This window comes from Hyaena hyaena, unplaced genomic scaffold (genome assembly GCF_003009895.1).
Source record: "Hyaena hyaena isolate Hyena2069 unplaced genomic scaffold, ASM300989v1 scaffold_138, whole genome shotgun sequence".
In the NCBI taxonomy this organism is placed as follows: domain Eukaryota; kingdom Metazoa; phylum Chordata; class Mammalia; order Carnivora; family Hyaenidae; genus Hyaena; species Hyaena hyaena.
Window position 1 is genome coordinate 796,573 of NW_024080770.1, and position 26,133 is coordinate 822,705.

The 26,133-nt window shown below is 39.9% G+C and overlaps 1 protein-coding gene across 3 annotated transcripts in view; it reads right to left on the reverse strand.

Moving 5' to 3' along the window:
• HADHB (hydroxyacyl-CoA dehydrogenase trifunctional multienzyme complex subunit beta) overlaps positions 1–26,133 on the reverse strand; it is a 37,745-nt gene that overhangs the window by 8,807 nt on the left and 2,805 nt on the right. For 2 of the 3 annotated variants that reach the window (XM_039238269.1, XM_039238270.1), the window contains exons 2-7: positions 21,420–21,494; positions 21,269–21,313; positions 14,441–14,540; positions 10,389–10,433; positions 5,197–5,296; positions 1,755–1,842 (exon numbers count right to left, since the gene is read on the reverse strand). In XM_039238269.1, coding sequence (XP_039094200.1) covers positions 1,755–1,842; positions 5,197–5,296; positions 10,389–10,433; positions 14,441–14,540; positions 21,269–21,313; positions 21,420–21,486 — 445 coding nt within the window. In that variant the 5' untranslated portion in view covers positions 21,487–21,494. Of the gene's footprint in view, positions 1–1,754; positions 1,843–5,196; positions 5,297–10,388; positions 10,434–14,440; positions 14,541–21,268; positions 21,314–21,419; positions 21,495–25,407; positions 25,432–26,133 lie in introns of those variants that run through there. The other variant, XM_039238271.1, reaches the window with a different exon arrangement.

A 26,133-nucleotide genomic window follows, 5' to 3' on the forward strand; every position in this document is an offset into this window, starting at 1 on the left:
TTCTAAATTCTTGTTGTATGACCATTACCAGCATTGTATAACATGCGTAATTAAGCTTTTCATTTTCTCAGAGGGATAAAGATCATTTTTTTGAATGACTAACAAATCATTCAGTGCACTAGAGAAAAACAAGTTTCATTCAGTCCATATGGACAAGAGCTTCTGGAAATATCCACTGAACCAACTCTCAAACAAATGATATTCTAAACCAGAACATTCTGCATATTTTATAAACTCCCAGCTTTAGTTTTCACAAAGATTTTTTCCCCCTACAACGGGAATTTCTACCACAAGCTAGAGGACGTCTAGCTCTTGAAGATGGAAGGCAGCCCCCGCTCCTCTTTATGGCCACTGGCAAGCGCTTTGTGACTCTGGACGTTGTCACATGCTTCATAGAGTGGGGAATGCTCCCACTCACGGCCTCTGGAATTGTTCTCTGCCACTCACAGGGTAGGCTGCAACCTGGCCTTGATGCTACTAAGAGAGTACAGAATGATGTCATCCTTCAGGTTTCCTGTCTTTTCACAACAAGGACTAGCACTGCAAAATGTCCCACAATTTTGCTAGAGTTCGTTAGGAAACTTTGTAACTAATTATAAAAATGCCACAGGTGTGGGGAGAAAGCAGCAGAAAGAGTCTGTACCTCTACATAGTGATTTATCACTTAGACCACAACCTTCATGGGGGTGTATTAGACTTACTTAAAAATCAGACTAACTTAAAGATTATTTTTCTAATTTTTTAAAATGTTTATTTTTAGGGCGCCTGGGTGGCTCAGTCGGTTAAGTGTCTGACTTCAGCTCAGGTCATGATCTCACAGTTCATGGGTTCAAGCCCCGCGTCAGGCTCTGTGCTGATAGCTAGCTCAGAGCCAGGAGTCTGCTTCCAATTCTGTGTCTCTCTCTCTTTCTCTGACCTTCCCCTGCTCATGCTGTCTCTCTCAGAAATAAATAAAAACATTAAAAAAATTTTTTTTAAAGTTTATTTATTTTTGAGGTGGGGTGAGGGGCAGAGAGAGAGAGGAAGACAAAGAATTCAAAGCAGGCTCCAGGCTCTGAGCTGTCAGCACAGAGCCCAATGAGGGCCCTGAACCCATGGACTGTGAGATCATGACCTGAGCCAAAGTCGGATGCTTAACTGACTGAGCCACCTAGGTGCCCCGGGACTCACCTAACTTTATTTAAAAAAAATTTTTTTAAATGTTTTATTTATTTCTGACAGAGAGAGAGAGAGAGAGAGAGAGAGAATGAGCAAGGGAGGGTCAGAGAGAGAGGGAAACACAGAATCTGAAGCAGGTTCCAGGCTCTGAGCTATCAGCACAGAGCCTGATGCGGGGCTCAAACCCACGAACTGTGAGATCATGACCTGAGCTGAAGTCAGACGCTTAACTGACTGAGCCATCCAGGCACCCCTCACCTAACTTTTAAACCTAGCAGGTTATAAATTATCCATGACTCAAATTCAGAAGTACCCTCCTAGAGACAGACTTCTTTAGCTGATAATCCCTGCTGTGGCCAGCCACATTAGTGACGGAGAAACTACCTGAATGGTTGGGTCCCTCAGGTATAGACAGCAAGAAAAAAGTTGAGAACTACTGTCAAAAATCAAAAATGTTAAATATGACCTTATTTTTTAAAAAAGAAACAAATTCGGAGTCTGTGCTAATCATACGGTTCTGTTAAAAGTACTTTTTAATGATCATATAAACGACCAAGGAAAATTAGCATGTACCCTCTGCTTTCACGTAAACATACCTGTGGTCATGGCTTGGTTGGCAGAGATACAAGCCATGGTGACCGTGTGAGCAGGAGTCTTGTCAGAGAAGCCAGCTCCGAGGGCAGCCTTCAGGAAACACAGGAGTGAAACAGTCACTTCCAAAGGAAGTGTTACGTGGAAATGATGCTTTGAGCACCACTTCTCCATGTGGTGAATCAGGAAAGGATTTGAAGTTAATATTCTACCGAGTAATATTTAGAATAAAATTAAGCCCGTCACAGAAATGGCTCACTCATTTTTCATCCAGCCTTTAACTGACAAGCACTCTTCCAAATTCCGAGTAGCCGGTTTCTAGTGTGGGATCCAGGCTACAACACTCCGCTGTGTCACCTGATTTCTTGGCAGTATTTTGCTCTGAGCCTTTGGGAATATCAATATGTAATTTGATTTTAACTTAAATTCCCAAATAAGCTGAAAGTAAACCTTTTAAATACACCCGATGGAACAATGAAATCGATCATGGAGCAGGATCCTCACCATCTGTGTTCTTGCAACTGAAAGGCTTAGTGGCAAAGCAAAAGTCGTCAACCAGAAAGTGACTTCTAAAGAACCGACCACTCACACATGTAACAGCCTTTCCACTCAGTTCCATGCCTGCCCTCCACTCATTCCCCCTACTGCTAGTCGGTCTCTCTCCGTGACTGTCGCACCCTTCAGATGGCACCCTTAGATCCGCTGCAAAGACAACTTGGAAACTTGCCAATATGAAGGACTTCAAATAGTTGAAAGAAACTTTGCAAAACTGCCTAATCCCCAAGTAAGCATCTTACAAATAAGGGTCAGACCAGCTAACCAAATGGAAAAAGAAAAAACTGTCCAGGATGACGATATAATAGTTGCTTCAAAAGAGAACCATTTGAGGGGTTGACAAGAACTGAAGCCCTCCATTAATCTTGCAAGATGGCCTCTACCTCTATCACGATGGCAAAGTAAAAGCTAAACAGAACATGAAGACATCTATTATTTTGCTGTAATACTTACTGGGGAAATTAAACATAAATGTGTGATTCCATTTTTTGCCTAAGTAAAGAATGCATAGCTACAATAAAATATTTCAAAATATTAAAGTTACACTTTAAAAATACTGTTCTCACTGTCCCCCCACCAGCCACCACCACTGCTATTTATTTATGAGACTCTGGTTCCCATTAGGGGAATTCTTTTTTAGTGGCTCTTTTCTGAAACTATTTTAACTATGCTCAGAATAAAGATCTCCTGTAATTTGGTAAAATAAACATGTTTCCAAAGCCTAGATTAAGTAGGCTCAGTGTTTCTTAAATAATTTTTACTTTTTTAAAGTTTATTTATTTATATTTAGAGAGAGGGTGCACACCACAGGAGCACCTGAGCACGCATGAGAGTGGGGGAGGGGCAGAGAAAGAATCTCAAGCAGGCTCCACGCTGTCAGTGTGGAGCCCGACACAGGGCTCAAACTCACAACAACTGAGACCATGACCTGAGCTGAAACCAAGAGCTGGCCGCTTAACTGACAAGCCACCCAGGCACCCTACTTACACCACCTATGTATCATCATCTATAGAGATCTAAGTGCGTCATAGTAGTGTACATGCAGTATAACCTTATTCTGGCCTTTCCAGGCAGGCTTGATACTAAGTGCCCAACCTGCTTTGCTGAAAACGACACCCTGGCATTGGCACGTCAGCCTCTCAATGCAGACCAACTCAAAAGGAAGAAAGGAGCAAATGTCCAGGGGCCAGGGGAGGAGAGCACGCCAGTGGGGCAAATGTAAAGGGCACTCAGGTCGTATGGCCCAATCCTCCCAAGGTCCTTTCTAGCATGTATTACACCCTTGGCCCCAGCTGACTCTTAGCACTGAAAAAGCTTTAAATAGAAATGGTTTCTGGTGAACCCTGTTCACATGCTTCTATTTAAAGGCTGAACAGCTCTCAAGGCAAGCTTAGGCTCTAGATAGCACACTAAGGAAAAAGGAGGAAGGTTCCTCTTAGTTAAGTAGGAGAGCAGGGAAAGATGCAGAGGCCTGTCAGTAAAGTCAGGTTCATGGAACTCGGCATCAGAAGCCTTTAGGATTTCTTATAAACATAATACAGACGACAGGTCCTTACAAAGTTTTCTAGCTGAAGTTACACTGGCTTTTAGGTTACAACACAACTATAGACAGACATCCTCACGACATACTGCCTCAGTGCAACCTTCCCCTGGAGTGGAATGCAACTGGCATTAGCACAAGGCAGGGACAGGAAACCCCCACATGTCAGTCCAGAGCTGAGATTTGCTGACACATGTAAAACTCTCAGACAAACATAGGGAAAAACATTATGGCTTTAAGTATTAGAACAGAAATATTGAGAAAATTGAAACACTTGGTATTTAGTTTTCAAGTGCTTGTATAAGAGCCACTTTGTTTTTTTCGGAATACAAAAGTTGAAGGTGTATAATAACTAGGTTGATGCAGTCATAAAATTGTCATATTCAACACAGTCAGAAATGTGAAAGCCTGGGAAAAACCAAAAACATCAGGATGGGGAAAAAAAAGCATTGTCTGTTCATAATTTTTGCCTGCCTCCCTAACATTCTACAGTCGATTCTGTGGGCATAAGTAACGCCAGACCTTCAGCAATGTTAGCATTTACTGGCAGGTAAAAATGTGGGGCAGAACCAGTACTTCCGGTCCTGCTCATTTTCCCTCCTGGTTGGCAGTGATGGAAATTACTGTCCCCACAGCTGTATGAACACAGAGACAGGGCAGGCACAAAACTAGAAATAAAGAAAATGCTTAACACACTGAAATGCGCTTTATCCAAATAATCACTTTCAAATTGAAACAAAGCCCAGAAGATGTGCTCGGACTATTAATGCCTGTGTGATGTGTCACAGGAGTTTAAAGGTCTGTTGCTATCTCGGTAGCCACCAGTGAACACTGCCTGGAGCTATGCCAACTAGGATAAAAGTAAACTCCTGTGAAACAGTTTAAAAAAAAAAACCACACACCCTAGGTCTCATCTAGTTAATGGGAATAAATGAATCAGCAAGGATACCTCCGGCAAAAACCATGTTATGAAATAAGTTCTTTGCATAGTGTTGAAATTTTTAGTTAATCAGTAGCTATGATAGCATTATAAAAGCCACATTATCCATACTTTCCCACAATCTCTATTACCCTGAGATAGAAAAATGACCATATCCCAATGCAACTCAAATAATTGATTTGATTTATAACACAGAATAAACATATACTAGTCCAGTGCAAGTCATTTGATTTATACTATAATTCTCTTAAATATTAAATAACATTCATTATTCAAATTGTAAACTCTCATTTTAAGTCAAATATAACCTTACTTAATAAATTTTAATAACTTTTGAATAATTCTGTTCATTGAAATTCAAATGGATTCTCCTATCAATCTCTTTGAATAGTAAGAAGTTTGTTTTACTCACCTCTCTAGCCACATTGCTCGTCTTCACTTCCTGTATAACTGTGCCAAAGATGATATAATCAACAACATCCTTTGGGACATTGGTCCGATGCAGCAAACCCCTGAGAGCAGAAGTCCAAAGCAATAAATAGACAGTGGCACAGGTCATCACATAAAACACTGTAATTCCTTTAAAATGACAAGCTAAACAGGAAGAATAAAAAATAATTTTGAGGGGTGCCTGAGTGGCTCATTTGTTTAAGTGTCTGACGTTGGCTCAGATCATGATCTTGTGATTCATGAGTTCAAGCCCTTTATTGGGCTCCCTGCTGTCAGTGTGGACCCCATTCAGACCCTCTGTCCCCTTCTCTCTCTGCCCCTTCCCGTATGTGCGCTTTCTCTCTAAAATAAAACATTAAAAAAAATAATTTAGGAAAGGATAAAACAGATACATAAATATAGTAACGTTAGTAGGAACCAAAGTTTCAGCCAAAAGAGAGGAGAGAGACAAATATAAAATCAAAGAGGTGAAGTAAAATCCCAGTATATTAAATTTAAATTTGGATGATGGGTGATGGGCATGGAGGAGGGCACTTGTTGGGATGAGCACTAGGTGTTACATGGAAACCAACTTGACAATAAACTATAAAGAATAAAAATAAAATAAAATAAAAATAAATTTAAATTTGGAGTACCAATATAAACATATGATTTAAGCTATATATTTATCTTGTTCTGCCCACTGATAGAGACTAGAAGCAGTAACACTCCAGTAGGAAAGGAATGAGCCAATCTTGAACTCAGACTTGGTTTCTAAATGCCATTCCCTATTGAAGGAATTAGCTTTTTACTTTTTTCTTAAGATTTTATTTTCTTTTTGAAGTTCACTTATTTGAGAGTGGGGGATGACCAGAAAGAGAGGGGGTGAGAGAGGATCCCAAGGAGTTTCCCTGCTGTCAGTCTGGACCCCGACACAGGGCTTGATCTCATGAACCATGAGATCATGACCTGAGCTGAAACCAAGAACCAGACACTTAACTGACTGAGCCACCCAGGTGCCCCTACAGACTTTTAAAAAATTTTTATTTATTTTTTAAATTTACATCCAAGTTAGTTAGCGTATAGTGCAACGATGATTTCAGGAGTAAAGATTTTACTTTTAATTAACCTCTCCACCCAACACTGGTCTCGAACTTACAACCCTGAGATCAAGAGTCACATGCTCTACCAACTGAGCCAGCCAGGTACTCCAGGAATAAGCTTTTTAAAAAAACGACTGAGGCCAGGTCTAAGGCAAGACAAGTACAAAGTGAACCTCACTGATCTTTTTTGTGTCAAAAATAAGTACATAAAGACTAACGGGATATCAAAAACAGGAACATGGGTATACACATTTGTCAAAATTCATCAAACTATACACTTAAATCTGTGCTTTTATTATATTCAAATTACACCTCAGAAAATAATATTACACTAAAAAACAAAGGGACATAAGAGCTTGGGGGTGTCTGATTCACTCAATTAGTAGAGTATGCAACTCTTGATCTCAGAGTGTGAGTTTAAGCCCCACATTAGGTGTAGAGCCTAAGGAAGGAAGGACGGAAGGAAGAAGGGAGGGAGGAGGGGAGAGAAGGAAGGAAGGAAATAAGGAAGGAAGGAAGGAAGGAAGGAGGGAAGGAGGGAAGGAGGGAAGGAAGGAAGGAAGGAAGGAAGGAGGGAAGGAGGGAAGGAAGGAAGGAAGGAAGGAGGGAAGGAAGGAAGGAAGGAAGGAAGGAAGGAAGGAAGGAAGGAAGGAAGGAAGGAAGGAACAAAGAATTTGAAGGAGCTCCCAAAGATAAAATGTGTGAGCTTCAAAAAGAATATTGACTAAGCCCAGCTATAACACAATAAATAAAATGGGGCACCTAGGCTGGCTCAGTCAGTGGACTCTTGATTTTGGCTTGTAAGTCAAGCTCCATGTTGGGTATAGAGCTTACTTAAAAATAAAAAAATCTTTTTAAATGGTTATATATTTTATTTTTTGAGAGAGGGAGGGAGGAACAGAGAGAGAGGCAGACAGAGAATCCTAAGCAGTCTCCACACTGTCAGCACAGAGCTCACTGAGGGGCTTAAACTCCTGAACTGTGAGATCATGACCTGAGCCAAAATCAAGTCAGATGCCCAACTGACTGAGTCACCCAGGCAGTCCAAAAATAAAATCTTTAAGAAAACACAATAAATAAAAATCTGTAAGTCCTAAAACAAAAAGAAAGAAAAGAAAGAAAAGCTGCTCTTTACAGAAAGATACCAGCCAATAAATGTAGGAGGAATAACAGAATTAGGAAAATCATAAATTTGTAACCTCTAATATAATAAAACTGATCCAGGCAAAACTGTCAATGAATGCTAAAAACCATCTGGTGAAAGACTGCTGGGGAAGGGGCTAGTCACATGATGCTACGATATCACTTTACAGATTAATTTACTAATTGCAAAGGAAAAAATGAACCTTTATACTCAAAAGATCTGGCAGTCTGACCATCATGGCTGAGTGGTTAGATTAAGCATCACCCATGTCCTGACATGACGGAATACCACATGCCTAAACCCATAAAGCATTCTTCCCAAATTGTTTAACCTGAAATGAATCCAGCCTCTAGAACAGTGTACAGGAAATTCATAAGGGAAGTTAAATATCACCATGAAGAAATCCAGAATATGGGACATTTTTTCAAACAGGTGGCTAGAGTTTTCAAAAGTCACTGTCATGGGGTGAAGGGGAGGGGGAAGAAAATGTTCTTAATTGAAGAGACTGAAGAGACCTATCCATTTGTAATATGAATCTCGACTGGGTCCTGGCTTGGGGGGAAAAAAACCAATGAAAGAAAAGACATTCTTGGAACAATTATGGGGGGCACTGATGATGAACTGAACAGTTAGAAGTTATGGAATCACTTACAGTTTTAGCTACAGTAACAACATCCTGGACAGCAGAGGAGGTCCTTATGCTCAGGGGATAATCACTTGACCTATTTAGGGCTGAAGTTTCAAGACATCTGCAACTTACTGTCAAATGCTTTATTAAACTATATACATATGGCAAAATGGTTAACAATAATTAAATCTAGGTGGGAGGCATTTAGGTGTTCACTACATTATTCTTTCAATTTTATTGTACATTTGACAGTTTTTAAAACAAGTTGCAGAAAAACTTGCAAAGCACCAGTGTGGGATCATAATCAGAAATTGGCACCGTCATCAGAAATAGGAAAACAAGGGACACCCAGGTGGCTCAGGTGGTTAACCATCCATTCAGCTCAGGTCATGTGCTCCTGGTTCATGCTTAAGCCCGCGTTGGGCTCTATGCTGATAGCCGGTAGGAGCCTGGACCCTGCTTCAAATTCTGTGTCTCCCTCTCTCTCTCTGCCCACTCTCCCTCCACCCTCACTCACACTCTGTCTCTGTCAAAAATAAAATAAACATTAAAAAAAGAAGAAGAAATGGGAAAACAAGCTAGTTTTAGGGAAAAGATAATTTTTATTTTTTAATTTTTATTTATATTTTTGAGTAGGCTCCATGAGCAACATGGGGCTCAAACTCACAACCCTGAGACCAAGAGTCACGTTCTTGGGGCGCCTGGGTGGCTCAGTCAGTTAAGTGTCCGCCTTCGGCTCAGGTCATGACCTCACAGTTCATGGGTTCGAGCCCCGCATCAGGCTCTGTGCTGACAGCTAGCTCAGAGCCTGGAGGCTGTCTTCAGATTCTGTATCTCCCTCTCTTTCTGATCGTCCCCTGATCACGCATTCTCTCTCTCTCTCTCTGTAAAAAAAAAAAAAAAAAAATAAAAAAAAAAAAAAAAAAAAAAAAGAGTCACATTCTCTACCAACTAAGCCCAGGCACCCCGGTTAAGTTTTCTTTTTGATATGCTGCACTTAGAAGGGTCTAAGAGGTCAAATTAGGAGATTTGGGAGCTCTCCACATAAAAAAAATAAAGATTAAGTAGATGAGATTTTTTTAAGAAAAAGCATGAATATATAGAAATTCAATGCTATAAGAACTAAAACTTGCCGAACACTTGTAAGAAAGATGAAAAGATCTGTTTTTTTAAAGTAGAGAACAATTGGGGTGCCTGGATGGCTCAGTCAGTTGAGCATCCAACTTCGGCTCAGGTCATGATGTCGCAGTTTACCGGTTCAAGCCCCACCATCCGGCTCTGTGCTGACAGCTCAGAGCCTGGAGCCTGCTTCGGATTCTGTGTCTCCCTCTCTCTCTGCCCCTCCCCCACTCACTCTGTCTCTCAAAATAAAACAAAAACATAAAAAATATTTAAAAAAAATAAAGTACAGAAGAATCATTCAGAAGATGGAAGGAAAACCTTAAAGGCATAATATTAATAAGTCAAAGGAAGATGGGGTCAAGTATAGCTGACAGGTCGATGCTAGAGAATACAAAGAGACCAAGGCCTGGTGAAAGGCTTGTGCATTTAGTGGCCACAAAGCCATTAAAGAGAGAAGCTTCTGAAAGTATGGTTACTGAAGAACAGTAGGAAAGGAAATAATTATTATGAGATAAAGGGAAATGGATGGCTAAGAAAAGAGAAGTAATTGGTGCTTTCATTCATTAAGTCTGGCATGAAGAGAAGAAAAAGAACCAGAGGGGCAGAAATGTCAACTGAAGGGCTTTTTCAAACTAGAAGAGCACAGAGGCAAGGCATCGATGAAAAATGAATGAAGTGATTGCTTCACACGCCACTCCCACAGCAGAAACAGCCACGCAGTGTAGGACTCTCATCAAATTACTCACCTATCTCAGTCTCCTGGAACCATATCTAATTTTACATTCTTACCTGGTTTACACATGAATCTTCAAGTCTTATTCCAGATTTCTTTCTAGATAAATATTAGCTCCCATCTCAAATAATCCACAAATATACATTCTACATTTACACTGCTCCAGTTATAACTGGTTAGCTGGCTACAGCACTCATGAAAGAATAGGGTCATACTACGAGGCTGTTTGTCAAGCCTGCAAAATAAACACTCTTGACACCTACCAGCTGCTTGAATCAGTTTTGCACACATGCCCAAAATGAAGCATAAGTAAATCTTGAAAAAGCTAGAAGTGTGTGTTTCTCACCACATAAAAGTTCATATATCCCAGATATGGAAATCCTATTAAACATGTTTCACATGTAAAAATTAGAGTAACAACTAAAATAAAACTGCGTTTACTTACAAAAGTGCCGCTCTAGCCAAATCATGAGGCATCAGCTCCTTATAGCTGAGGAAAGAAAAGAAACAATTTAAAATAAAAGCCTAGAACATTAACAATGTTCTCATTCTATTCGAAATACCTAGAGATACCATCTAATATGCTTCTGCAAATGCACTTCACTTTTTTATCTAATGCAGTCCATCATCCCAATGAGGCAAGAGTATGACTACCATTTGTCATCCTTAGCAATCTGGCAAGCCCTAACTCCTACCGGGCTGGCTAAGAATGTAACAAAGACACGGCCCAGCATCTGACTGTTCACCACGACATATGTAACATGCTCTTTAAAACCAAACTCCACCTCTACAGTTCTCTTTCTTTTTTACTTCATTTCTTAAAATATATTATTTACTTTGTAATGTCCAAAGGGACCTGAGGCATGTTTAGGATGTTTTCAGAAACTTGTTGAAAGAATTTAAGATTTACAACAGAACTGGAAAGACAGGAAGAGATCCTGAATACCTTTTGCCTGGCTTCCTCTAATGCTAATATCTTATCTAACCATGATGCACTCCAAGAAGTTAGTACTGCTACAATATTCACTAAGCTGCTAACCGGGTCTCAGCAGTTTTTCTACTAATGCCTGCTTACTAGTCTGTTCTAAGACCGCATCCATGTACCTAGCTGTCCTGCCTCCTTTGTTTTCTCCAATCTGTGACAGTTTCTCAGCCGTTCCTTGTCTTTTGTGACCTTGACACTTGAAGACGAGGGTCATGGGTTTGGGGAAGGAGTACCAGGAAGTAAAGTGCCCTTCTCACTGCTTCAGATCAGGATGTACATGACCGCAACGTGACACCACTACTGATGCTAAATTCATCACTTGGGTTAAGCAGTGTCTGCCAGTTTTTGTTGCTATTTTTCCCTTTCTGCACTCAATTTGAGTACAGAAGTGAGTTACCAGTCTGGACCTCACTCAGAAGGAAGAGAATTCAGTTCCACTTTCTACTGGCAGGAGTAACAAAGGATCTGTGGACATGTTAAAAGCATCACAGTAATTAATAAGTATTTGGGGGGAGAGAGTTTGAGGCAATGCAAGTATCTTGTTTCTCAACATTTCTCACCTACTAATTTCAGCATTCATTCATACATCTTCCTTGTAGCAATTACTACTGTGGTGTTCCACTGGGGATTTACTTATTTTCCTCATTCCTTCTATATTTATTGGCTGAAATTCTTCAGTAAACATGATGTGCCCCTTCTCTCTCATTTATGTATTTATTCAATTACTTATTTATGTAACATTAGACTCACATATTTATTCTTTGGGTTATGATGTAATACTCTGTAATTTATTTTATTGATCAAATTGTTCTAGCTTTCATGATTAGAAGTTATTTCAGGTTGGTCCCATGTCCTTTTCCCAGGCCTTTTTTTTTTTTTTAAAGCACTTCTTGACCTGTAAGCACTACAAAATGCTCCAGCCTCATCATGTATTTTCTTTGGCTCAGCCCTGGTCATTCTTCTAGGTGGCCCTGGTTCCTTATATTGAAGAACAGAATTTAGAAACCAAGATCTGGGTGTAAACTCTATTTAAATGTCAAAATTAAATTCCCTTTAAGTCAAAGATTCAACCATTGGATTGAATAAGAAAGTTCATTCCTTAAGTTTCTGAAAATCAAAACCTAAAACTCCAAAAATGTTTTTATTTTCACTCCAAATCACAGAAGAATTATCCATAGTTTTCCAAATCTTTCACGGGTAAAATCGGTTCCCTCAAATTTAGAACAGAGTAATCTGGGGAAACATTGTGTGTCAATTTTAAAATGTCCCAAAAATTATTTATCATTTTACAATGTTAACTCTCACGTTCCTACACCCTTCCCCACGAGGACAATTAATAGACTCCCAATCCCACTGCTGGCGTCCATTTCTACAAGTGTTTCCCAAATGCCCTCCCCTTAAAAGAACCTGGTTTTTCAAACAGCACTCAAGTTAAAAAGCAAACTTCCCTCATATTGAAGAGAAAAAGATTTTTTTCCACCCAGAAAATGATCTATTATAGAAGACCTATTTGTTACCTCAGTCATAACATCAATCCCATGACTCATTTGTCTTCTTTATAAATTCTTCTATTTTTTGTCACCTTTGTCCTTTACATAAATATTACCTTGAAATTTTTTCTTTCTTTCCTATCAAGTTTAATTTCTTATGTTGCTCCAAGTTTATTGCTTCTCTGTACCACTTAGTTGCCTATGAAATCTGTCATCTTAGTTAAGATCCTGAATTAGACTAAAACACAATAATAAACAACAAAAGGAACCCCACACCAATGTGGTGAATATCTCAAATCAAATTTTATGCAAATGCTAATTACAAAAGAAAGTGTTTATATATTGTAAATAAATGATATAGTTGAACACGTTCCAATTTCTTTTTTTTTAACTTTTTTTTTTTGTTTATTTATTTATGAGAGACAGAGACAGAATGAATGGGGGAGGGGCAGAGAGAGAAAGGGAGGCACAGAATCCAAAGCAGGCTCCAGGCACAGAGCCCAATGTGGGGCTCGTCTCCACCAACTGTGAGATCATGACCTGAGCCGAAGTCGGACGCTTAACCGACTGAGCCACCCAGGCGCCCCTACCAATATCTTAATAATTAGTAAAACAGCTGGAAATAAATATCTACATAGTGTACAAGCAACCCTTACAAAAAAAGGATGGTCTTCCTGGCCTAGAACTTTCTGCTCTTGATAGAACTTTCTTTTTCTACCCTGCTGCTGCGAAGTACAAGGAACATCTCCTGTCCTCACTTTCCTGCCGCTACAGCTTCAGATTCTTTCGGCTACTGCTCGTGTCGGTCCAGGAAAAAGATTATAGAGAAAAATGGGTTACTCTACTGAGACAAGAGAGCGAGTGAAGACACATCACCACCACTTACTTACAGCATTACTTCTATAAGAAATACTCTCTAGGTTCTCAGCTATATGTTTAAAAAAGAACATTTTCTGTGTACGTGTGTGTGTGTGTGTGTGTGTACTCACACACACACAGAGGTATGTATCTTTGACAAACAATGGCATTATACACACTGCTCTGCATCTTGCTCTTTACACTTAACATATCCTTCAAAGTTTCTAGATTAGTACATATTGATAGGCCTCACTATTCTTAGCAGGTGCCTAACATTCTCCAGTGCATTTTTAAGTTAGTGACTGCTTGTTCAAAATATGAATATCAGAACAACCTAAACAAAATAGAACTAGTTTCATTTAGTTTGAACCTCATTACCAAAGTCCATTATCAGCTTTTGGACAGACTGGGCCCCACCTGGGGATAGAAAAGGAGCAGACAAGTCTAATGAGAACAGCAGTTTGGTTCTGGGAGATTTTTGTACTCTTCTAGGATCATTCTGGTTCTATTTACTTGGGGTTGTGTTACGCTGGGATTGGGCCAGGCTGTCAACTGCAATTCAGATCATTTCCAGGAAGCCAAAGCAGTGAATTAAAGGTCCTTCTGAATGCCCATGGGCCCACAGCCTCAGTATTCAAACTTCTGAAGGACAGAAACAATGTACTGATCTCCAGACAAGAAAAGCATCTCCATTGGAACTAAGGTATCTCGACCCACACAGACATTTTGGTTTTCAAAATAGGCCTGGTTCAATCTAAAACTATACTAAGCTTGTTCATGAGAAAGGATGAAAAAGAAATTATGCCATTTTATTTTACCACTAGCTTGACTTATTCTGTATTAATTTCATTAAAATGCTATCCATACATCAGTCCACTAACAACAGTACTACCTACTGGGTTACATTTACAAAGACTGCTTTTGAAAGAGTCTTAAAAGAAGAAATAAATCAAGTAGGTGGGGTGATGGATGTGTTAATTAACTGGATTTTAGTAATTATTTCACACTGTATACATATATGAAATCATCACATTGTATACCATAAAAAAAATCACGTTATACAACCTAAATATATACAATTTTCATTTGCCAGTGATACCCTGAATAAAGCTGGAAAAGAAAAAGGAAAAAAAACAAGAATGAACACAATCATTTCATACTTACGAAGTGCCTGACTGCAAAAACGGAATGCGAACACCATCCACTACCACAATATTCCTTATGTTGGGTTTGGCTAAGGTTTTCTTTGACTTGGTCTGGGCAGCTTTAAAGAAAAGTTCAAAGAACTATTAATTCAAATATATGAAGTCAGATGACTTTTTACATTTTTAAAGACAGACACTCTTTATGAAGAGTTACAACATCCAATGCCAAGCTGCATTTGCCATTTACCAAACCAGCTGAATTAAAAATAAAAATTTAAAAAGGCTAAGAAATTGACTAGCATTTATAAGTTTCCAGACAATATTTAAGGTAAATACAGAGATTATACCTAATAATGGTAAATTAATTAATGAGGCTATTCCCACCATTAACAAAATTGTTTCTTTTTATCAAGTGTTCGACAATGTATCACATTGAAGACAACCGATGTGACAATTGTCTGCTTCCTCTCAGAAGTCCCAGGGTGCCTGGCTGGCTCAGTCATGCGACTGAGAGCATGCAGCTCTTGATCTCAGGGTTGTTAAGTTCGAGCCCCACGTTGGGTATAGAGATTACTTTAAAAAATAAATCCATGCTTATATGGTCAATTAATCTATGACAACGGAGGCAAGAATATACAATGGGGAAAAGACAGTCCCTTCAACAAATGGTGCTGGGAAAACCGAACAGCTGAACGTACAAAACTGAACCTGGACTACTTTCTTATACCATGCACAAAAATAAACTGAGGAGTTAAAGACCTAAATGTGAGTCCTGTAAACATCAAGGTCCTAGAAGAGAGCACGAGAAGTCATTTCTTTGACATTGGCTGGAGCAATACCTTTCTAGATATGTCTCCTGAGGCAAGGAGAACAAAAGCAAAAATAAACTATTGGAACTACATCAAAATAAAAAGCTTTTGCACAGTAAAGGAAATCATTGACAAAATGACAAGGCAACTTACTGAATGAAAGAAGATATTTGCAAATGATATAGCCAATAAGAGGTTAATATCCAAAATGCATAATTTATACAACTCAACACACACACACACAAAAATAATCTGATTAAAAAAGGCAGAGGGTCTGAACATTTTTCCAAAGAAGACATACAAATGGCCAACAGACACATGAGAAGATGCTCAACACCACTAATGATCAGGCAAATGCAAATCAAAACTACAATGAGATCACCTTACACCTGTCAGAATGGATAAAATCAAAAGACAAGAAACAACAAGTGTTAACAAGGATGTGGAGAAAAAGGAACCCATGTGTACTACTGGTAAAAATGCAAATTGGTGCAGCCACTGTGGAAAACAGTATGGAAGTTCCTCACAAAATTAAAAATGGAACTGCCCTATGATCTAGGGGCGCCTGGGTGGCTTAGTCAGTTATGCGTCCAACTTCAGCTCAGGTTATGATCTCATGATGCGTGAGTTTGAGCCCTGTGTCAGGCTCCATGCTGACAGCTCGGAGCCTGGAGCCTGCTTTGAATTGTGTCTCCCTCTCTCTCTGCTTCTCCCCACTCACACTTTCTCTCAAAACAAAGAATACAAAAAAGCTAACTCAAAAAGGATATACACACCACTATGTATACTGCAGCATTACTCAGAATAGCCAAAATATGGAAGCAACCCACAGATGAATGAATAAAGATGTGACATGTACACACACATACATGCACACACACGATCAATCGAATATTACTCAGCCATAAAAAAAGAATGGTATCATGGCATCTGCGACAACACGAATGAACCTAGAGGGCATTACACTAAGTGAAGCAAGTCAGAGAAAGACAAATACCATATTATCTCACTCGTACCTGGAATTTAAGAAACAAAACAAATGAACAAAGAAAAAAGAGACAAACAAAAAACCAGAGTCTTAAATACAGAGAACAAACTGGTGGGTTGCCAGAGGGGAAGTAGGCAGGGAAAATGGGCAAAGTAGGTGAAAGGGATTAAGTACTCACTTATCTTGAGGAGCATGGAGTCCAGAACTGCTGAATTTTTACATTGCACACTTGACACTAATACAACACTGAATTAATTATACTTCAATAAAAAAAGAGTAACCTTTCTCTAATATTTTAATTAAAAAAAAAAAGAGTATATGCTGTGCTACACAGCAAACAAACAAAACCCCCCCAAAAAACCACAACTCTAAAATACAGAGATTAAAACTAAAGTTCCCTCGTGATGCCCTCCCCTGCCCTCTTATTTCCTTTGAAGGAGATACTGTTAATTTGGTGTATAACTTTCAAACTTTTTTCTCTTTAAATGCACATACATGCGTACGCTGACATGTCATGTATAGTTTTCTGACCTTACCATACCTACTCGTACCACAGACAACTGTTTATGATAAACAGCCACAATCAGCTTGAAGGAGACGGTAGTCGAAGCTAATAATCATGATAAAATGGGGCACATGGATTCCCGTAAGCTGTAATGGAGATGCACTCGTGAAGGACACAGAGGCCCAGGGAGCTCAGCAAGGAGACCACGGCAAACCCAAGCATGTGGTGCTAAAAGCCAGGATAAAGGCAGTATCAATGTGTGGCTGGAAAGGAAGGGAGCAATACAAGAGATTTTATAAAGGAAGACGAATCATCCCGGTGATCAATCAGATACGGAAAGAAAGGACAACAGGATTATAAAGGAAGCTTAGAGACTAAGAAAACATAACTATTCTACACAGAGAAAGAACTGGTTTGGGAAGAAAGATGACTTCCCTCTTAACTATGTTAACTGTGAAGTGACAGAGACACACCCAGGTGGATATGTCCACGTGACAAGGTAAAGCACTGAAGAGAAGTGAGGCATAGTTTGGAGAGCGTGAGGTACTCGCAGTTCAGAACCCAGAAGAAAAACAGAGAAGATATTACAGCACTTGCTCACCCATTACCCACTCTACATGGAGCTGCCCTGCTTAGAGTCCCTGCCAAAGGGGCAGCCATAGACGCCTCGTCCCTAAGCCCACAGCCATAGCTGATTAGATTTCAGGTGGGTGCTGGACCACCAGAATCAATCCATAGAGTGGCCAGCCAGTAACCCATGTTATCCACCCGTAAGTGATAAGCTGTGCCAGTCAGATTCTTTCTCTTAGGAATCTATGCAAATAAGTATGAAGAGAAATACTAATTAGCGGGAGCTGAAACGATGCTACGAGGAAAAGCCAGGGCACTGGTAAACTGAAGTCGCTTGTAAGCCAGTTATGGGGCGGCAAAAGCCTTGAGTGAGCAAAGAAGCCAACAGGAAGAGTGAAGAAGGATATAAAGAAAGAAGAGAAAAGCCAGGAAAGAACGCACCACGTGGCGACGCCGGCCGCTAGGGCTGCCCGGATCCCACCGCCTTCCCAGCTGTAGCACACTCAAGCCCTCCTCTTTCGCTTGAGCAGGTCCATCATTCAATTAAAGACCTGGCATGCTGACCTCCCTACATTCAGAGGGAAGATGTGGGACAGCAGGTGAACTTGAGAGACAGCAGGAGAGTCCGTAGAGATCAGTGCATGACAGCAAAAGCAAGAGAGAATCAAGGAGCACAAGATGGTCAAATGTTTCAATACTCAAGGACAACGAGGACTGGAAAGAGGCCACTAAATTGGAAGATTTGCAGATTACTCATGACTGACCTTGGAGAGAATAAAGAAATAGAGGGAAGTCAGATGACATGTCATCAAGTCATTCCACTGACCACATGTCACTTTTATACACTTACAGATACAATTCAAATTCCTAACTCTTCTAATGAATTCCCTGCTTCGCTAGGCTCCACCTTAACTACTGCAAAGCATTTCCCCTATTCATCATGTAATAAGCCGAGGGAGCCCCCAGACCTTCACACTGCTCCCCTTTCACTTCAACCTCCCCGCCTTTATGCACACACCCTCCCATCTGAGTGGCCTCTTTTGTCCCTCTAATTCTTACTTATCTCTCAAGGCCGGTTCCCCTTCCACTTCCTAGGAAACCTGTCCCTGATAACTAAGGTCACCTATAGTTGCTGCCTCTGAACTTCTGGAGCAAGCTCTGGGGGAAAAATTGGCTATTCAAAACAATTTGACATATTATAAAGCAATGAAACTAATGTGATGACAAGCCACATTTAAAAATATTTGCCACTCACTATATATTGAAGTCACCCAAAGATCTCTCATTCTGTTTCTTGTGCACACTGGCTCCCAACCACATCAGAATTTTCTCCAAGGTTCCTTTTTACGTATTCCACAATGTATCCTAAGAATCTGAGCTGAGGGATTAAAATATCTGGGTTCTAGGGGCGCCTGGGTGGCTTAGTCAGTTAAGCGTCCGACTTTCGCTTAGGTCATGATCTCGCGGTTCGTGGGTTCAAGCCCCGTGTCGGGCTCTGTGCTGACTGCCAGCTCAGAGCCTGGAGACTGTTTCAGAGTCTGTGACTCCCTCTCTCTCTGACCCTCCCCTGCTCATGCTGTCTCTCTCTCTCCTAGAAATAAATAAAAATTAAAAAAAAAAATTAAAAAAAAAATATCTGGGTTCTAGTCCCTGCCCTGCCAAAACTTTATTATTTGCTGAACTAGATGGCCTCAAAAGGCTCTTCCCCACTCCAAAACCTAGGATTTTATGGCTGATATACATTCTACATTTTATGTATACAATAAAAGTCAAGGCAAATAAAATGTGTTATGTATTACCCCAGTGGTATATACACATGTATATAGATATAGATACATAACATATAGAAATAGAACCACTGAATCAGCCAATAATCTCCGGTCTATCTGATGACTGAAAACACCAACAAATTCTGGATCCCTCTGTTCTAAATCCTTCATCCTAAGAGTTCTGTCAAGCAGGGACATTCACATGAGCTTCAAGAGGAATAAGTTATAAAATTACTGCAACCTAAAACCTGCTTAGCATATGCCTACCCACCCCCACCCCCATCAGCTGGTCATATTCCTTTGTCTTATCATGTGCCTTCTTGCACAAGATCATCATCAATGCTAAAACACTGTTAAGACACCAGGGACGTAAAAAGGTTCAGGTCTCACAAGGGCCTGCAATATAGTTGAGGAGACAGAAACAAGTATAAAGAAAAATAGTTTAAATGGTGGATAAATGCTTTCCCTCTGTTGGTATTCAGTTTGACCTTCTCCTAGTTGGCAAGATCAGGTCTACTTATGTGACTGTCAAGCAAAGGCATTGGGGCCAACGTGAATTAGGGAAAAGGTAAATGAGACAGAAAGGAATTATTCCTCATGAGGCTAATACAAATCTATACTCTAGCTGGTATTTAGAGGCTAAAAGAAATATATTTGTTATATGACAACATGAAACTTCGCTAGATGGGATTAGGCAATACACCTCTGAGAATATACTATATATAAAATATAAAACTATCAGGTAAAATATAAAACTGTCAGGGTGCCTGGTGGGCTCACGTCAGTGGAGCATATGACTCTTGATCTCAGGTTTATGAGTTCAGGCCCCGTGTTGGGCATGGAGCCTACTTAAAAACAATTTTAGTTGTAAAAATATAGGGATGCCTGGGTAGCTCAGTCATTTAAGCATCTGACTCTTGGTTTGGGCTTGAGTCATAATCTCGCGGTTTCATGGGTTCAAGCCCCACATGGGGCTCTGCACTGGCAGTGTGGAGCCTGCTTGGGATTTTCTTTCTCCCTCTCTCTGTCCCACCCGCACCTGCACTGTCTCTCTCAAAGTAAACTTTAAAAACTTTTAAAAAATGTTTTATTTGTTAAAAAAATATTTTTTTCACTTATATTGGGTTTAGTTTTCAAAGTGCTTTAAAATATCTTCATAACTATTTGAGACTAAGAAGACTACAATTATTGTTCTTATTTAGACAAAGAAATTAAAGCACAGGGAAGTAAAGGGACCAGTTCAAGATCACAGTGGCCAAAAAGAGACAGAACTGGATGGAAAAGAGTAAAGGTCTTCCGAATCCTGGTAAGATGCTTTTCTATTAAGCTATTATCCAAGTAGAAATATAATAAAACCAAAATCATTAAGTCATAGGTCAATATAAGATCCGGGCAAAGAGGATAATGGTATGAACATGTCAGAGTGTTTTCAGCTCTGGTCAGTAAAGATACGTGTCTACACTGGGTATACACAAACAGGACATGTATCAAACTGGGCTTACCAAGGGGCTAGATAACTATATAAATTCAACACACTTCCCTACTTTCCCATTTCACATTGACTAAACATTCTTTTATTAACTGTCTCCCCAATCACCCCCATTTCAGGAATGGGTTCTCTCACACACATTGTTAATAGAGAAGCCCATCATGAACTGCAAATGTAGAAAGTTAACTTTGTCTTAAGATTGTCTGTATGCTAATCATCTCCAGGACTGACAGCTGAATACACTGACGAGCAAGGTACATGGAATTGCTGTTACTCCCTCAGTGGCATCCTGTCAACCCTACACCATGTCACATTATTACTGGCTAGCCCTATATTGTTTTAATCTGAAGGCAATCGTGACATTCCTGTTGCTCGTAAGAAAGAGAGAATTGGCAAATTAGTCTTGGTTTTTATTCATAATTCACAAATCTAGAACCCAACATTTGGGGCACCTGGGTGGCTTAGTCAGTTAAGCATCTGACTTCGGCTCAGGTCATGATCTCACAGTTCATGGGTTCGAGCCCCGTGTTGGATTCTGTGCTGACAGCTAGCTCAGAGCCTGGAGCCTGTTTCAGATTCTGTACCTCCCTCTCTCTCTGACCCTCCCCTGCGCTCACTCGCGCGCTCTCTCTCTCTCTCAGAAATAAATAAAAAAATTAAAAAAAATTTAGAACCCAACATTTAAACCAGAAGCATTTATTTTATAAATTACTGTACCTGGGGCAGCTCGTAGCTGGGAAGAACAGCTCAGGGGTCTTAGAGCTGGAAGATAAAACCAGAGTGTTTACAAAAAGCAGTACAATTCAATGTCTCTGTAAGTTACTTACAAATCCAACTCTAATCTTAAAAAGAAAGAAGAAAAACTTACAAAATCTGAGGGCCCATTTTGATGTATTGGGAAGGTTTTTGAACGTGTAGGTCAAGATGGAATTCATTCTGAAATCTAAAAAGCGGAGAACAAAAATATATCCTGGGTTATTTGAACAATTTTGTGGCTGATGGTCTATGATCTCATCTTACCCATGGTGACTATAACATACTATAAAATTTAATGTATTACCAATTATCCTTCCTCTGATATTATAGGTACATGGACATGGCTTTCAGAGTGTGCAAACCACTACTTTAAGCATTACTATTACACTCTTTGTAGGAGAAGAGAAAACTGAAGCATACAGAGATCAAGCAACTTGTCCAAATTCCCACAGCTAGGAAGAGGCAGAGCTCCGATCCGAAGCCAGGCAGTCCAGCTCCAGAATTTATGTTCTTCTCTAGGGTCAAAGGAGTAGAGATTGCTGGACACGACCTTGAAGCCACAAAACTTGCTGACTTTGAAGGCTATGTTGTGAGTAGGCAGAATAAATGTCTTGTGCAATGTTTGTATGTGAAGAAATGTACACTGAAGTATTTAGGAATGATGTTGTGTCATGTCAGCAACTTCCTACCAACTGCTGTAAGAAGAAAAAGGTCATATGTTGCACTTGCTACCTTTTTTTTTTAAGTTTATTTATTTATTTTGAGAGAGAGAAAGCATGCTGGGGAAGGGCAGAGTGATGACAGAATCCCAACTAGGCTCCTCGCTGTCAGCACAAAGCCCAACGCAGGGATTGAACTCACGAACCATGAGATCAAGACCCGAGCAGAAAACAAGAGTTGGAAGTTTAACAGAGCCACCCAGGTGCCCCTGCACTTCCTGGTTTTTAACAAGCTTGCTATTGTTTCAAAATAATAAAAAAAATTAGAAGACACTACATATTAAAAATATTAAAAATATATTAACTGCTCCCCTAAATTCTTAAAAAATGAATTCTTACAAATCAGTAAGAAAAAAAATGGGCAAAAGATATGAACACACCATTCATAGAAACGGAAATATAAATGGCTCTTAGATATATGAAGAGAAGTTCAACCTCATTCCTAAGGGAAATGCAAATTGAAACCATACAGAGAGAGAATATTTGACCTGTGAAACTGGCAAAGGCTGGAAGGGTTGATATTCACCCTGTGCTAAGAGTACGCACAAGCAGGTGTTCTCCAGCCTGCTTCTGAGAGGGCAAACTGGGGTAATCCCTAAGGAGGACAATTTGGCAATTCACTGTCACAACTACAATTGCCTAGAATTTTTTACCGAGTAGTTCCACTTCCCTGAATTCACTTCAAGGATGCTTACCTACACACGAGACAGGATGCATTTCATTACTGTATGTAACACTGAGAGATTAGAAGAACTAACAAATAGGGAATTGGGTAAGTAAACCAAACTACAACGACCTAATTGAAATATTACACAGCTAAAAAAGATAAGGAAATGGTTATGTACCATATAGAATGGTGTTAACCTGTATTAAACAGAAAAAGTATAAAAGAGGGGACAGCTGCTATTGCTCACATTAAAAAGAGAAAAATTAGTGTATGTTATTTCCTTGTATCTGTATAAAATATCCCTGAAAGTAGAAAAACACATTAAAGAGGAAGGAAACTAAGGGGCGTCTAGGTGGCTCAGTCAGTTAAGTGTCCTTGATTTTGGCTCAGGTCATGACCTCACAGTTCAGGAGTTTGAGCCCCACGTGGGGCCCTGGGCTGACAGGGTGGAGCCTGCTTGGGATTCTCTCTCCCTCTTTCTCCACTCCTCCCTGTCTAACTCTCACAAAATAAATAAATAAACTTAAAAAAAGAAAAAACAAAAAAGGGAAGGAACTGAGTAACTAGGGGGGCAAGGTGTAAGGAAGGCTTATCATTTGTCTGTCTTTTATAATTCCTCAATTTTGAAACATGTTTTAACTTAAAAAAAGAGAAAGACAGAATAAGCCGGTGAGAGCTGCCTATGAAGACTGTAGTGTCCAGCTCCCAACAACTGCCACCTTTTGGTAGTTACACCCTCATGCAGGCCCCTCCCACGTTATACCGCAGGGATGCATGTAAAAGGAATACATGGGCTGGGGGGGCGCCTGGGTGGCTCAGACGGTCAAGTGTCTGACTTTGGCTCACATCATGATCTCACGGTTCGTGGGTTCGAGCCCCGCATCGGGCTCTGTGCTGACAGCTCAGAGCCTGGAGGCTGCTTCAGATTCTGTGTCTCCCTCTCTCTCTGCCCTCCCCTGCTCACACTCTGTCTCTCTCAAAATAAAATAAAGACATTAAAAAAAATTTTTTTTTTTAAATATATCTGAAGGGATGGTGTGCCCTTCCTGAGATTGGGCTGTAAGAAATACTGCAACTACGCCCTTGGTCATTCTCTCTGATCCCTCACTCTAGGGCACGCCAGCTGGCACATCCCCCACAGCCCTACAAAAAGATTCATGTGGTGAGGAGCTGCCACCTGCTGCCAGTCACGTGAGGCTGGATGTGGCTCCTCGAGCACAGGCAAGCTCTCAGATGATGACAGCTCTGGGCAGCATTCTGACTGCACCCTCATGGGAAATTATGTCAGAACCACCAAGCTAAGTCACTCCCAACACTCTATGAAATACTACATTTCTGTTTTAACCCGCTAAATTGTGGGGTAATTTGTTACAAAAATAGATCATATAAAAGCTTTGTTTAACTTCTCTTGGGTCTTCACAGACTAAAAAGAGGTGCCCTATGGCTTCAATAAAGAAAAAAAAATCACATTTTTCCAAATAATGTGGATTGAAAAGAGATGAAGGAATCCAAAATCCCAGCTCCCCAGCCTAAGGATACTCAAAAGACTCTGGCCAGGGAGAGACAAACTGGGCCATGAGATGAGCACCACTGTTTCCAGAAGCTACACCTGATGCCACAGGAGTCTTGGATACAAATTCCCTTACGTTCATTTTAAGCATCATGAAAATAATCAAGAAAACGTGGATAAAGAAAAATGGGTGCGTGTGGGGGACCTTACTCCAATAGACATCAAAACTTTCTATAGAAACACCAGGAACTGGGGCAGCTGGGTGGCAGAGTTAGTTAAGAGTCCAACTTCAGCTAAGGTCATGATCCTGCTGTTCGTATGTCTGAGCCCCATGTCAGGCTCTGAGCAAACAGCTAAGAGGCTGGAGCCTGCTTCAGTTTCTGTGTCTCTCCGTCTCTCTGCCCCTCGCCCACTCACACTCTATCTCTGTCTCAAAAGTAAAATAAACATTAAAAACAATAATAAAAAAACAACTGAGTGGTGCAATGCTGGCAATGGAACCAATGAAACAAGTCACAGGATGTAGCAAGTTCAGAAGCACAGTTAAGTGCAAGAGAATCAAGCATGTGATAAAGATAACATTTTAAACAAACAGGAGAAAGATGAATTATTCAATGAATTTGTTGGGGAAATGGCTAATCATTTGGAAAAACTTTAGGTCCATACCCATACATGTACAAATCAAGTACAGACAGATTAATCTAATTATTCATAAGTTAACTATAAAAGTACTAGAAAAAAGTATCGGAGAATATTTTCATAATCTTATATTGGGAAAGGCTTCCAACATATGGCATTAAATCCAGAAGGCATAAAGGAAAAGATAAACTAATGGATCTGATTAAATTAATGTGTAAAAAGCTACATAGCAAAACATACTAAAATAAAAAAGCAAACGAGATTCAGAAAAAATATTTGTAACACATAAAACAAAGGGTTAAGTAAAACAGACAAAAGGGTTAATATCCATAATCCATAAAGAACTATTACAAGTGACAGAAAAAAGAGAAATAATCTGTAATGGAATCTGTGGTTTTCACCCAAATACCCATTTCATCCCATTATGCAGTTGCCATATGTAGTTTACATGGGACTGAATCTAGCCCAACTCCAGAATTTAAACCAACTGGAATAATTTCATTTTCTTTGTTAAGATCATTGGTTCAGGAAACCAAGGCCTAAAACAGTTGTGCAAGGTACTGACCTGACCACTGGTATTAATTTAGGGATAATCCAGTCAGTCTGACATGCAAATTTTCCGCCTGGAATTCTGGAATATAAATCTGTCTGAGGCGTGGCCCAGCTACCACAGTTGGCAAGCATGAAAAGTCAGTCTAAGCATTAGCATAAGCATAGAGAGCTGATCCCCAAGAGAGGACGGAGCTGAGAATTTCAGAAAAGGAAACTAGAGCCCTAACTACATCATATCCGAAACCCATCCTCCCTTTGTGCTTTTCACCTATTAGTAAGTCCCCTTCCATAAGCCAATCTGAGTTTAACTTTGTTCTTTGGAACTGAAAGCCTCCTTACTGATACCTGACTAAAAAGAAAAAAAAATGAGCAATTCACAGAAGTAAAAATGTCAAATAAACAAAATATTAAATATTCAACCTCACTAACAATAAAAACATTTTTAAAATTAAAACAAGGTATCATTGTGGGGTTGTAAGATTCGCAAAAATTAAAAATATGGTTAACACATAATTCTAGCAAGAATGGATTTAAGCAGTCCTATATACAGTTGACAGCAGTGTAGACTGCTAAGACCTTTTTGGAATGTGATTTTTAGTTATCTAACAAAATCTGAATTGTGACTTTCTGAGCCCAATAATTCCTCTAATTGGTCTTTAACCTATAGAAATACTCAGATGTATATGCGGCATACACAGATCTCTGGCCTACAGAAATATTCAAGATGTTCACTGTAGCA